This window comes from Ovis aries, chromosome 11 (genome assembly GCF_016772045.2).
Source record: "Ovis aries strain OAR_USU_Benz2616 breed Rambouillet chromosome 11, ARS-UI_Ramb_v3.0, whole genome shotgun sequence".
Taxonomy (NCBI): Eukaryota; Metazoa; Chordata; class Mammalia; order Artiodactyla; family Bovidae; genus Ovis; species Ovis aries.
This window is the reverse complement of record NC_056064.1, coordinates 62,376,371-62,389,838: the sequence shown is the minus strand read 5'-3', so window position 1 is coordinate 62,389,838 and position 13,468 is coordinate 62,376,371. Positions and strand designations below refer to the sequence as shown.

Sequence of the window (13,468 nt, the reverse complement as noted above, 5' to 3'; positions counted from 1 at the left end):
TCAAGCTTTCTGATTTCTGTTTTAAATCAGCAATGGAAAAGCAGTTTAAAAAGAAACTGAGCCAGGTCCTGGGGCCGTTCTTATCTGAAGTTGTATCTGTTCTTGTGCTTTGTGTCTTTATGGATTTTTAGGTGAACTCTGCTCAGTCTGTCTGCCATATTTAAGTGGAAAGCTGCTTTTTTAAAATATCTAAATATAGCATTTGGTGAATATTACTCATTCATAGTAAATCAATACAGTTTCATAGGGTTGGTTTTAATCCTTGAGAGATGGTATTTCAGAGATGCTCTACTAATTTTACCAAATATATTCTTCATAGGAATGGTAGAATCAGATAACCTTTATTTAATGATTAAGTAATTAAGTGCCTCAGTTTCTTTAGTTGACAAATGAGGTTAATCATAGTATACACATCATTGGTGCTATGTGAAGTGAATATAACAGTGCCTGGTACTAAATAAAGCAAATATTACACATAAATAATTATGATTAGACTATGATGACACTTTAAAGGCATCTCTAAACTTGGCTCCTGTAAAAGGTTATCTCCACAGAGCATTCTAGCAAACTGAAAAATATCGGTGTTTACCTTAATGCTTTTTAAAGAACCTTTCTTTTTTTTGTATTTCAGGTTGAACTCCAGTTCCAGTTGAATCGATTGCCCCTCTGTGAAATGCATTATGCGCTAGACAGGGTCAAGGACAATGGGGTTTTGTTTCCGGACATCGCTATGGCTCCAGCCATACCTTGGAGTCCCAACAGGTATAGAAAGTGGCACCTCGCTCAGGAGGCTATGCGGATATTAAACTGAATCTCTGTACCAAGTAACGCAAGCATGTTTGTAAGAAAATTTCCATATATCCTTCAGAGACATGTTCTCAGTTGAGAAAAGAGACTGCAGGGACGCTTAGAATAAAGCCTTTGAAGTTCCTCATCTGCTCTCTTCACTTTCCCTCAGAGTCTGAACGAGTTCTTTTGCTTTTCTCAACAGATATAATTTGATTGATTGATGTCACACAATTTAGGAATATTTCTGAGTAGAAGTTGGATAGGAAATCCAGGGCCTTTTTAAAAGTGGTTCAGAGAGTTAATTTAAAATGATTTTTGAATATGAAACACATTTTTGTAATTTAAGAAAAAATGGAGGATGTATTATAGAAGATGCTATAAAATTAATCATTGTGTAAATATTTTTCTGCTTAACTCTCTTTACACATCGTTGCGTGTAATTAAATGTGACCCTTCTGTTTGTCTCCAGATTGGCTGCAGTGGATGCCCTATGCCTGCACCTTCTTTTCACTGTCTCACTGGTTTATCCTCTTAGCCCCCACCCAGGCTCACTCATTCCACCTTTCTTTAAAATCTCAGTGGCTGTACAAAATGGGTTATTTTTTTCATCACTTGTGTCAATCCAGCCATGGGAGGGGGCCCTGCTCCGTCTCTGACAGAGGCTCTGGTTATCTTTAATAAGTGATTTCCAAGGTCACCCTTGGTGTTGACAGGAGCTGGCAGAGAGGGAAGCATGAGCAAAGAGGACCCCAGGGGAAGTTTCTGTGGGCCAGGCCTAGACGTGACTTACATCATTTCCCCTCACATTCATCTCTTCTAGTCCTAAAAACAGAACAAAGCAAAATACACCTTACAACACACAGTCCACGTCATTTCTCCCTGCTCTCACTGACTCCTCCTACCCCTTCCCTGTTTTTCTTTTTATTGCCAGCATTCTTGAGTGGAAGCAGCCAGCCTGATTCTGGCATTCCTGCTTGCCCATCCTGTGATCTCTGTTCTCTGCGCTCTCGCTCTCCTGAGAGCAGGCAGAGGTCTGCCAGGTGTAGGAACCCCTGCTGTCTTGCCTGTCCAGCTCTCACGTGATCGCTTCTCTGCGTGCTCCCTCCTCTCCGTCTGCAGACCAGCGCGTCTTTAGGGCTGCGCTGCTTCGGTAGCCTTTGAGCCCGTTGTCGGTCCCACTAGCTCTGTGGGCTGACCCACATTTCTTTCTTCCAAAGTTGTTTTGCTAAAATAATCATTTCATTTCATTGCATATACACCTCTGAAGGCGTCTCCTTCATATGTAGATAAAATCTGAACATCCTAATACAAAACTCTCATTGTGTGTCTCATTGATGGACAGTGCTCTCCAACAGTATCTTTTCAGATTTCTTATAGGTTTTCCTGCTTTACTCTCCCTTTCTCCCTCTAAACCCTCATGTACTAGCCATATTGAGTTACCCTGATGTTTGTTCAATTTGCCCTGCACTTACTTGCTTCCTTATCTTTAAAAAAAGACCTCTAAAAAAAAAACAACTGGTAAGATCTACGTAAGACTTACCATCTTAACCATTTTTAAGTGTATAGTCCAAGAGTGCTAGCTATATTCACAGTGCTGCATAATCTCCAGAACTTCCTCATCTTGTAAACCTGGAACTTCATCCACATTAAACTCTGCATTTCCCCCCTCAGCCCTGTGTTCTCGCTCTGTTTTTTTTCGCCCTGAAACCATCTTTGCCCAGTATTGATCTTTTGGAGAATCTGTCTGTCTGTCCTTTAAGATTTAGTTCAGCTTAAGGGCCCTCTCCTAAAGAAAATGAACCTGACCTTTCCATATCATTATTTCACCAGATACTTACTGATGCCTATTACGTGCTTCTTTCAGTCAGTTTTTGTACTTTTAAGCATAATTTCTCCAAAGTTAATTTTTGTCAGTTGTATACATTTCTGTTCTCATTAGACTCTGAGCTTTTTAGAAGAGACCATATCTTATTTCTCTTTGGATCTCCAGCATGGCCTTGCACATTATTAATATATGACACATTTAAGCTAATAAGAATATCATGTTTAAAGAAGAAAATTAGGGTTTTAAATGTGAAGCCATACCAGTAAACTTTTAGGTGTTTCCTTGATATACTCACTTCTGAAAAATATTTTGTATATAGCAGTATATTCAGATTCCACTGATGGTGTTAACTGCAACAGTAAGGAAATGTCAAGTAGCAGAAAACTTTCAAGCAGAAAGAGATTTCATACCACTATAATTTAAATAGCAATTAAAATGTATGAGTCTAGGAGTTTTAAGAAACTGTTAGCTATTTAAAATCTTTTCTGGAATAAGATGAAATATGCAAAGATAAATGAAATTGAGAAGTTATTCTTGAGGATGTAGCCTATAAATTAATAATAACAATGCATTAGACCAGGAAAAAAAAGAACAACATTAAATTGGTTCAGGAAATAAAATAACCTTTAAATGAAGAATAAATGGGGAGACTTTACATTTTTTTTAATTGTGAAAATCAGAGAGAAGTTTTACGAGCATGTTTATTGTAAATCTTCTTCTTTATTAAGCAGGTGGTACAAGAAATAAAGACAGTTTATTTTACTTTCTGGCTTTCTATACAGGTTCATTGTTCATAGACAACACATGATAAAGTTTCTGATCTGCTCTGAAGCATTTATTCACACTGAAACAATTGACAAATAGAATGACCAATATAAATAAAACAAAAGATACCAACATACTTCAGAATTATCCCTATAAATCTATCATTAGTCTCTTAGATTTTACTTAGGTATATATCAATAATCTAATATCTGTCTCATTAAAGTTCCCAAATTTGAGAGATGAGAGGGTATTTTAAGAACATTCTTTTATTTTCAAAAGTGTGCCCTGGTCAAATAATAGAATAATATCTTACTTTTCTGAAATCTTCAGAAAATATTATAGTAATAGAAGTCAGCATTAACTTTGCACTTGTTGCTCAACTGTTTTTCTTAACAACTTGCATGCATTAACTTATTTGATCTTTAAAATATCTATCTGATGGAATGTGATTATCTCCATGTACAGATTAGGGAGCTCTTGGGGTGAGGCATCGTAGAATCACAGTGGTCAGTATGGATGCAGGTAGCAGTTTGCTGAACTAACTGTGCCTTAAGCAAGTAGCAACTGAGACCCAGAGCTCGGAGGTCCAGGGCTGGTGCAGGGGCTCAACAGTGCCAGTGAGGACAAGACCTCCTTTTCTTCTCCACTTAGACCAGAGTTGGGTCTCCAGAGACGGGAGAAAGGAGTCTTATTGCTGGCTAGGCTCACTGACCGAGGAGGTAGAGAAGGGTGCTGTGGATGGTTTGAGGGGGACCCATTCCACAGTGTCTGCCACATAGATTGGATCTGGACTCAGGATTCAGCTAAAGCAATTTCCTTACTTACAGAAGATGGGAGCATTGCTGGGTGCTGGCAGAATTGTGAGTAAATAAATTGGATGAGGGAGTCCTTGAATTTTTAGTGAATTGCTTCTAGGAAATCTAGTGTCACTGGTCAGAGTCCTTTTGGTTTTTGCTTAAAAAAAATGTAAATATCAGAAAAGTAATGACGTGCTTATATGGTTAAAATTTGTTTTCTAAGGTTTTACATTAGTAGAATTTGTTTGAAATTTTCTATAATAATGCATAGCATTTGTTATACTTTTTTAAAACTGAGTTAAGAAGATTTTCCATAAATAGCGAGCTTCTAAGTACAGCGTAGCCTCATAGAGTGGGAATTGTTCTGTCTAAACCGTGTTCTCCTATTTCAGGATTGTTTTGTAGGCATTTTGCGGAATTTCCAAGAGTCTCTTTACACACACCCTTCCTATTTTGGTTCACATCCCTATCATTTTTACCATAGTTGTTGCAATCTTTAGCACTATAACTGTAGTTGTGAGAAAGAATGCTGTTGATTCTCTGCTTGTTTGATCCCTTTCAGCATCTGCTGTCCATTTAAATCTTCAAAATTAGCAAGTCAGAGAAGTGGCGCTAATGGGGTGGACCTCCTTACGGAGCCATTCGTGTGCCGTGACAGGTGTCTCTGCCCTGAAGAATACGACACACCTGCCTTATCGTGTGTGGAGATGCTAGAAAGCATTTCATCTTGTTTGGCCTTAAACCGTTTTCTTTTTTAAATTATGAGAGTATGATAGTACATTTATAGGAAACTTGGAGAATACAGAACAAAGTTACGTAAAGTTCTATAAAATTATTTTTTGGGTAGATGAATTAAGATTTTTAGTTGAAGTTTCAGTATCAAACTCTCAAAAATTAATAGAATGAATAGAAAAGTTAAAGGGCATGGTAGACCTAAAAAGCACCATGAACAAAACCTCTTATTTTCTAAATTAAGATCTTTATAAAAGTTTGATATCTCTTAATCAGTGTCACACAGAGGTTTTTATTTTTCTTTTGTTTTAGATTTTACTGAAAAATCTTGCAGTGGTTTAGAATTTGAAAATTAGTTTCCCTTTGGCATTTAATTTCCTATGCAAAGAAACTGCTAATACATTATTACCAGAAAAAAATTTTCTGGTGCTTTTATGTCAGGAAAGTGCATTTTTGAGACATTGCTATTACTGTTTATAGACACGGCAGCAGCTTGGCCAGAAGGGTGTTGTGGCGTCTTTAGGTCAGTTATCAGGGTCTTGTGTGCCTGCAAAGGACAAGGCAACTGCAGTGAATTCTGATCCTCACAGTGAAACACCCTATACTGGCTCTGTTCGGGGAATTTTTAACATGTAGTTTTAGAATATGCAGTTGTTGTTATAGGTGCTACGTTATCTCAGTATTTTTAATGGTTCATTGAAATTCAGGATACCTATATGTCATGTTATGCTTAAAATAACTTACATTTTAATTTTCTTTAGGCAGTGGGACGAACAGCTGGATCCTCGGCTAAATGCAAAACAGAAAGAGGCTGTTCTGGCCATTACAACCCCACTTTCAATACAGCTGCCTCCTGTCCTCATCATCGGCCCATATGGGACAGGCAAAACATTCACTCTAGCTCAGGCCGTCAAGCACATCCTCCAGCAACAGGAGACCAGGTAAGACGGCGGTGCACGCGCTCTGATCTCATCAGTAGGGCACGTCCTGTGTCCTTGTTGTGAAAGCAAAGCAAGGGCTAGCAAGACAATTTTCATCTTGCTTGTAAAGTTTTTAAAAGTAAAATTATAAAAAGACCCCAAAAGAGCCCACACTCAGACCCCAAAGCACTAAAATTTGAATTCTCTGAAAACATACTGTTTTTAAAAATTGGTAACATAGAGAATGGTAGCTTTTAAATCGTCATCAAAATGCTGAGTCTGCTAAGAGTTGTGATAAACATTAGAGTTAAAAGGGTTGGGTTTTTTAAAAATAATTTTATATGATTTAAAAAATAATTTGGGGGAAGTCTCTTTTACAGCTTAGAGAGTAGTTAAGCTTTAAGAATAATTACCTAAAAGCATAATTGAATATGTTAGAGGTTACTGAGTAGGTTGAGGGAAATGTATTATATTAAAATGGCCACTGCTTTTTTTTTGGTGTTATACTGCTTGAATAGTTTTGTGTTGTATCATTCTTTTTATTTGCACCATTTATTTCAGCAGGATTCTCATTTGCACCCATTCTAATAGTGCTGCTGATCTCTACATAAAGGATTATTTACATCCATATGTAGAAGCAGGCAATCCCCAGGCAAGACCTCTCAGGTATTTTTTTAAGGCTTATTATGTATCTGTATCATACTTTATTATTCTTAAGAAAAGGTGTCTATCAAGATTTCAGTAACATTGAGAAAACCAAAATCTTTAACTGTGCATTGGCATTTGGAGGTTATGCCTTTTGAAGAAACTATTTAAGGAAAAATTTAAAAATTTTTGACCATTCATTTCTTAAACATTAAGAGAAAGACATCCTTTTTTAAGTTTTGTATGTAAAAAAATGTTGTTACAATCTAACCCAGTTTTGATGTGTTCCTCTAAAAACTACTATGACAAAATAATACATTTATGATTATACCAATTTTAATTAAATTTGTAGTATATTTTGCATGGCAGAGTAGTCATGCAGTGATAGTTCAGTATGGAAATAAAATTTTGACTGTGATCATGCAGGTAATTTAATAGGCACTATACATTAGAGAAGCGTGAAATTGAAGTGATTTCTGCAACAAAATGTAATTGACTGGTATTTACAACGCTTTGCTATCATTTAAGAGATAAAGTGTCAAAGAAAATTCTAGGTTAATGTAGGTCCTCTAAGTGTATATGGATATGAAATGTTCTTAAATACAGGATTGTGGGGGAATAAAATCCTTTTCTTCAGAAAACAATAAAGAGTCATTAAATGGTTATTTATTATACCATTTGCTTTCATTGTTGTATGAATTAATATTTAGTTTTGCCATTTTACAAACTAATATGTCATGCCCTGTGTTGTTCAAATACAATTATTGTTTAAAAATTAATTTCTAATCACACTTTTGAATCATAATTCACTAACGTTTTATTTCTAGCTGAGCCTAGGCATGGAAAACTGAGGTTACGCTATTTAATTCTTGAATAACCATAAGCAAAGCCATTTGAACGATGTAACAGTTCCATGAAAAAGAGCAAAAGGGAACACACGGCACGGCCTGTTAGCACAGGTGTCCATGCGGTACTGCTTCTACTCTCGAGACGGATGAGAGAAGAGATAATTATTCTAAGTAGAATTCAGTTTTATTTGATAAGAAAATATCACATGGATACAATCACTATAAATGAAAATGTGGTATTTACCAGTGGATAAATTAATCAGTAAACTAGTTTGCTTCATATTCTAATATTTTTTAGCTCATAAGTGAAATTGAGTTAGCAATAGCATTTTTCCTATGTGTGTTCTTACTTCAGTGGAGATAAGATATTTTACTGTTGGTAGAGCTTGTGTGTGTGCTTATGTTTGTGTGTTTGTATATGTGTGTTATGTAGGAACTGTGACAGTCTCATTTATTATTGTACTTGGCTTGGGAACAGTGGGGTGAAGGTCCCTCAACTCTTGGCTGACCCGCCATAGGTCATTTGACACTGGGGGCATGACAGCTGTTGCTGATCAACACTGAAATCCATTAATAGGCTAGCATGGTGTTTGGCTTTTCCTGTGTAAAACTATGTTTGATGAGTTATAATCCAGTGTATTCCAGTAGAGTGGCCCAAGTACAGAAACTTGCCCTCTGGCAAAAGACACTTAAATTTACTTAAATAAAAATTTCATGTTATTTCCTTTAGTAAGTAGAATAAAATAAGAAAAGGCTTGGCTTCCCCATTTATTTTCTTTATGTGGCCTTATATTTTCGCCAGTTTTATGTTGAGGAAAGATGTTGACTTGTGAATGTATTTCCTAGAAAGTTAGTGCATTGAAATGTTAGGGTTTATTAGTACCATCTATTATAGCCAGTGTTGGTTGCTCAGTCACGTCCAACTCTTTGCGACCCCGTGGGCTTTAGCCCACCAGAAATTCTCAATTCCCGCCATGGAATTCTTTAGGCAAGAATATTGGAGTTGGTTGCCGTTTCCTCCTCCAGGGGATCTTCCCAATCCAGGGATCGAACCCAGTCTCCTGTATTACAGGCAGATTCTTTACTGTCTGAGCCACCTGGGAAGCCCAATAATGATATTACCTGAGATTAATTAATGATATTCCTAGTGGACAACAAATACGAGCGGTGTGGGGGCTGGAATAGAGAAGATTAGAATGGCTGAGCACTCTGGGGAGATGAGCTTTACCTGAGTTGTCCCAGGGTGCAGGGGAGTGGACACCAGGGGGCACTGACTGTCCGCACATGACCTTGAAGGTTTGTTGTCTGGAGTGTGAGTGACAGTGGCAGCCGCCTTCTCAGCCCGTGGTTTAGAGTGGGCCTAGCAAAGGCGGTGAAGGGGGAGGGCAGCCAGAAGGGAGAAGCAGCTGGAGCAGTGAACGTGTGTAAATATGCACACTCAGGGTTAGAACAGATAAAATTCCATAGTTAGCAGGAGTTAAGCTTAGGTTGGGCTTCCCAGGTGGCGCTAGTGGTAAAAACACCCGCCTGCCAATGCAGGAGCCACACGGGTTTGCTCCCTGGGTCAGGAAGATGCCCTAGAGGAGGGCACGGCGACCCGCTCCCGTCTTCCTGCCTGGAGAGTCCCACTGGACAGAGAAGCCTGGCGGGCTACAGTTTATGATGTCACAGTGTCAGACACAGCTGAGACGGCTCAGCACGCACTCACAACCTTAAATCGGAGAAGGTGATGGCAGCCCACTCCAGTGCTCCTGCCTGGAGAGTCCCAGGGACAGGGGAGCCTGGTGGGCTGCCGTCCATGGGGTCGCGCAGAGTTGGACACGACTGAAGTGACTTAGCAGCAGCAGCAGCAGCACGACCTTAAATTATTTAGGAATGGAGGTTTTAGAATCCACTCGAATGACATTTAGTTTCAGTGTTTACTTACTACTTTGTTAGAAGATTTTAAAACGGAATAGAGAGGAAAACATAGCTTCTTTCTATGTGTGGTTCTGAAGGTCAGTATCTGATTCTGGCCGAGTTCTTACCTATTAGATAAAGGCTATCTGTGCAGAAAGTGTAGTGTTTCCTGGACAGATATAAAATATCATTTTATAAAGATTTTTAAATAAATAGATCGGATCTTTCTGATTCTGCATATCTTAAGTAATAATATTTGGGGGTACTCATCACATACGTATTCAACAATAAATAAAATTTCATCGACTTGAAATAATACATTACCAGATAGTCTTTGTTTTATATTTCATGATAACTCTTGGGGGATATACGGACAGTTTGTTTCTAGAAGCATGTAAATTACTTAGTTGGTGTCACTTTTACATTTTATACTATGAAGTTGAAAGTGTCAGTTCTCCAGTTTTGAAAAACGTTGTTGCTGCTGCTGCTAAGTCACGTCAGTCGTCTCCGACTCTGTGGGACGCCATAGACGGCAGCCCACCAGGCTTCTCCGTCCCTGGGATTCTCCAGGCAAGAGCGCTGGAGGGGGTGAGAAATGGTGTTGGATGTGTTTTAAATGATCTTCTAGATGGTGTCTCCCTTAGATGTTTCGCAAAATGAAAGTACTGAGGACGATTTAAGTCTTTTTGAAGTTAGCCCTAGACTAACTTGTATTTTTCAGGAAAGGGGCCTAATGATCAAACTTTGTATTCTCTCTAGCTTCAGCTTGAGGACACTTTCTGGGGTAACTATAGAAAGTCAGTGTTGAGGCTCAGAGCTTCTATTTTTGTTCTGTCTTTGAGGGAGAAGCAGTGCCTGGAGTTAGATCGGATGAATAATTTGAAAACTACTTTTTCAATTTTATAATGAAATGTTCATTTAAGAAGATATAGAAAAACATAAAGAAGAAAATAAAGGTTATCTGTAATCTGGCCAGTCAAAGATAAATACTAACATGTTTGAGTTTAATTTCTGGTAATTTATATGTTTAAACACATAACACTGAAGTTAATGGAATCATAATTTGTAAGTTTTTTTTTCAGATAATTTGTAAAATTAGGTTTTTCGTATATTTAAAAGTAAATTCTGACTTGCTGATCTGCTTAAATATTTTTTATTAAAGCCTAAAACATGTTTAAAATTTTTACATCTTTTAGGAGTGGTATTGGTTACTTTCACAGTCCTTCCTATCATGGTAATGTTTTTGAAATACATTACGTTATTTCCTCTATTATCATTATAAATTAGGGACATTTATTAAATCCTTTTTTCTTTTTTGCTTTGCTTAAAAAAAAGGACAGCCAGTTTTAATTGTTTCAAGGAGGGTTAGAACACATTCTAGAAGATCATGAAATGAGTGTTCGTGCACATTACATCTGAACTGCCTTTGAAACATTCTAGAAGAGACAGTTGTCAAATAGTTAGATATGCATCCTGGAGCTGAGGTGAGGTCTTGGCTGAAGAGAGGAGTCATCAGGGTGGTCATCGGTAGTAATTGAAGGCTTGGGCCTGGGATGACAGGGGAGAGCGCTAAAGACTCAGCCTCGAGAAACCCCAGCCTGGCAAGGAGCAGGAGAAAGGAGAGCAGGGAAGGCTGAGTCCTGGCAGCCGGGAGAAGAGGGCATTTCAGGAAGGGCACAGCCAGAGAGAGAGGTGCTGCCGCGAGTGACTTGACGGGCCCGGAAAATGCCCGCACAGATGCACTGCTGCGGCAGCTCACGTTCCCTGACCGGGCCCCACCGTCTCCTGAGTTCTCTCCTGCTTCTCTGAGTGCTGTTTGCTAGGCTCCCCCCGCGCCTCTCCTTGCCCAGTCTCCTCTCCATTTCCCAGGCTCCCCCCGCGCCTCTCCTTGCCCAGTCTCTGCATGGCGAGATGGTCCCTTGACCATTCTTCCCGCTGGTTTCCTCTCTAACTACTCTGTTCTCCAGACGAGCTCTTCTAGTCTTCAGGGCTAACTCTATTCTATCTTCTCATCTAGGGCGTTCTCCATGCTTACAGGTGCCTTTTCTTACTGGATATCTCTACTTGGGTGTCTGCTACTAAATATATTCAAGACTGAATTCTCGATCCCCACCCCAAGCTTGTTCTTCCGTATCATCACCACTGCCATTCATCTAGTCTCAAAGCCATGGGATCACCCTTTCTCTTAAACGCCGCATCTGGTGGGTCGGTGAATCCTGTTAGGGTTCCTCTCAAAGGGTACAGTGGGTATGACCACTTCCACATCTCTGCTGTTACCACCCTGGTTCGCACGCTTGGTTTCTCTTACCCAGACCCTTACAGTCACCTCCTAACTGGTCTCCCTGCCCCTGTTGCTGCCTCTGCCTCTCGTGGTCTGGGTGGGATGGAGCAGCTCGTGCTGGTTTGTGAGAGCCAGCCATGTGCGTGTCTTCCCAGCTCCTGTTTGGTAACATCGTGTTGGTAGCTTGAGACAGGCCATGATAGCAAGTTTTATGGCACAGAGACCAGCAAATACTACAGATCAGGCCGTGCCCCCTGCTCCTGAAAGCTGGCTGTTCAGCATCTACCAGCACCCCACTGTCCAGCCATCTTTCCTGCCTCCGGAACTGTGCATTCTGTCTACAGAAACAGAGTGGTCCTCTAACAACATAAGTCATGTCATGTGACACGTGCCTTGTTACAACTCTCCGATGGCTTTCTGTTAAAATCACAGTAAACCCGAAGTCTTTATGAAAGCTCGCAAGCCATGGGATTTGCCTCTGCACTGGGCTGTAGTGGATAGGTGCCCAGTGGGCCTTTGTGCTGGGGCGAGTCAGAGACGGGAGGAGGCGGGTGGGATGTCCGTAAACCATCTTAGTAATCTGCTGCATGAGTCCTGTTTATATCTTTCTTTTGCAATTAATAGAGGAGATGCTTTTAAGAGTTTCTGGTTGTCCAGAATTTAAATTTATTTTTGAATCTCCAGAACTTTAGATAAAGATCTGCTTAAATATAGGTGTAAGACTGTATTCTAAAGTGAAAATGCAAGTAACTTTTGAAATCTCTTGTAAGTATGCAATTCATTGTTTTTTTATTAGCATAGACAATTAAAATGTTATTTTTGTAAGATATTCCAGGGAAAAAAGTAATTGGAAATGTTTTCAATTAAGAAAACCAGTGCTTATGAAACCTTTTGTGTTATTCTGTTGTAAAAATAATCTGAACACTTAAAATAATTTGATATTTTTCATATCATAGTATATGTACTTTCTGCTTGATTCTGGGGGAAGTCACCATTGTATGTTAAATTCTAATCCAGGAGACTGTTAGCAGTTATCAGATTTATTTGTTAAATTCCAGGTATTGCAGTCTTAAAATTATACTCTCAGTGTTTTGATAATCAGACACAATAAGACGCTAATCAGCATAAACAGGACCTGTTGTCTTCTTTTATAGGGTATATTTCAGAAACCGCTGGGTGAAGACTGTCCACCCAGTTGTGCACCAGTACTGTTTGATCTCAAGCGCACATTCCACCTTTCAGATGCCACAGAAGGAAGATATTCTGAAGCACCGAGTGGTAGTGGTCACGTTGAACACTTCCCAGTACCTCTGTCAGCTGGACCTCGACCCTGGTATGCGGATCAAGACACAGAGAGAGGGGATGCGCAGGGCTTCTGTATTCAGCGTAGGCCAGGCGTTGGCGTGTGGGCCGTGTCTGGCCTACTGTCTTTGTAAATAAAGTTTTATCGGATGGAACACAGTCATGCCCATTTACTCCCTATATTTTCTGTGGATGCTTTTGTGTTACAGCAGCTGAGTTGAGTAGTTGCATCAGATTGCATGGCTAGGAAAAAACCTGAAATGTCACTGTTGGGCCCTTCACACAGAAAAAATGATCGATCCCTAGTTTAGACATTTTAGTGACTGTTGCTTTGTCTTGTTCTCTGATTGATCAGATGATATTTAATATTGATCATGTGAGAAATTCAAAGTTGGACAGTTTGGGTTTTTTTTTTATGGTTTTCTCAAGTATATAGTTTTAAAATACTTGTGCATTAATATAGTGTGGAGACAACAATTATGATAGTTTTTTTTGACATACTGTTAAAATTATTATATTTAATTACAGGAACTATGTAAAATCAAATATAGAAAGTACAGATATAAGGTAACAAAAAGCTCTGATAAATACGGCAAAGCTTAACCGTCAAAAAGTGGTGTCACTTCAGGGTAGTTGCTTTGGAAGGTCATTCACTTGCTGTTCTT

At 39.2% G+C, this 13,468-nt stretch overlaps 1 protein-coding gene across 17 annotated transcripts in view; it reads left to right on the top strand.

Annotated features, from left to right (window-relative positions):
- The window catches only part of HELZ (helicase with zinc finger), a 154,473-nt gene that overhangs the window by 70,568 nt on the left and 70,437 nt on the right, over nt 1–13,468 (top strand). For 8 of the 17 annotated variants that reach the window (XM_042256542.2, XM_042256541.2, XM_027973967.3 and 5 more), the window contains 4 exons: nt 632–762; nt 5,670–5,849; nt 6,390–6,494; nt 12,656–12,834. In XM_042256542.2, coding sequence (XP_042112476.1) covers nt 632–762; nt 5,670–5,849; nt 6,390–6,494; nt 12,656–12,834 — 595 coding nt within the window. The remainder of the gene's footprint in view (nt 1–631; nt 763–5,669; nt 5,850–6,389; nt 6,495–12,655; nt 12,835–13,468) is intronic. The other 9 variants (XM_060395908.1, XM_060395909.1, XM_060395907.1 and 6 more) reach the window with 2 other exon arrangements.